General features: G+C 45.8%; 1 protein-coding gene across 1 annotated transcript; it reads left to right on the top strand.

Annotated features, from left to right (window-relative positions):
• Nucleotides 1–282: 282 nt before the first annotated feature.
• F5147DRAFT_539035 (uncharacterized protein) lies at nt 283–576 on the top strand (the record flags this gene model as incomplete). Its single annotated transcript, XM_041430207.1, has 1 exon — nt 283–576. A coding segment is annotated over one exon (294 nt), but the record flags the coding sequence as incomplete, so codon positions are not given.
• Nucleotides 577–826: the final 250 nt, after the last annotated feature.

Raw genomic sequence — 826 nt, 5'->3', positions numbered from 1 at the left:
TGCAGTAGACACAGCAAGGGACCATTGTCCGGTGATAGAAGAGAAAATAGGGGTATACCTTGACCGTAACAATGGCTGAATGTCAGTTATCTCCTTCAGAACTACACTTTATCATCTGTGCATTAATGCAAGCAGGGCCAAGAAGCCCAAACCTTGGCCTTGCGACTGCAAGACCTGACTATGTGATCATCTTGCCCAACATTTTCAATCATCCCTGGTGAAACTGGGGGCACCATGCAGCCTCGTCAAGAACCTAGGCCCAAAGCCCCATATGGTCCTACTTGTTTCAGGAATAGCAAGAAGTTGGCTAGGTTGCAGTGGCATATCGGAGACAATATGGCTTGTACAAGCACAGCTTCGTCACAAGTTGTTATCTCCGCACTTGCTGTAATTCACCCAGAATCCAAAGGGATAGAACCAAAGATGTGGATGGATAGCGTGAAACAGACGTGCATATCTGATGTGCCTTGGGACGGAAGCATACCATCAGTCCTTTGGCATTGCCATGCCTTTTCATCTCAAGAAGTGGGTGTGGTGTTCATGAAAATCCTAAGTTATGTTGAGCTAGTGGTGAAATGTCAAAGGTGCGCTTCATGTATTAATGACGACTTGTTGGAGCTTATTTCTAACTATCAATTTAGTCTCTTGTACAGTTCCACCAACATCTCCAGTCTACACAATATTTATGTTACTTTTGTCGCACCTCTGCCTGCCTGGCTGCAAGACGGTTTTGCGTACCTTTGTGTTCTGGAACACCTTGGGGCATAAATTTGCCCAATTGGCTGCTGGTGGATCAGTATATGTTCTACTCATGGTTGCCAGCCTG

Source organism: Suillus discolor (genome assembly GCF_016758755.1).
Source record: "Suillus discolor strain FC423 chromosome Unknown F5147scaffold_16, whole genome shotgun sequence".
NCBI classification, from domain to species: domain Eukaryota; kingdom Fungi; phylum Basidiomycota; class Agaricomycetes; order Boletales; family Suillaceae; genus Suillus; species Suillus discolor.
This window is presented reverse-complemented; position numbering and strand designations above follow the sequence as displayed.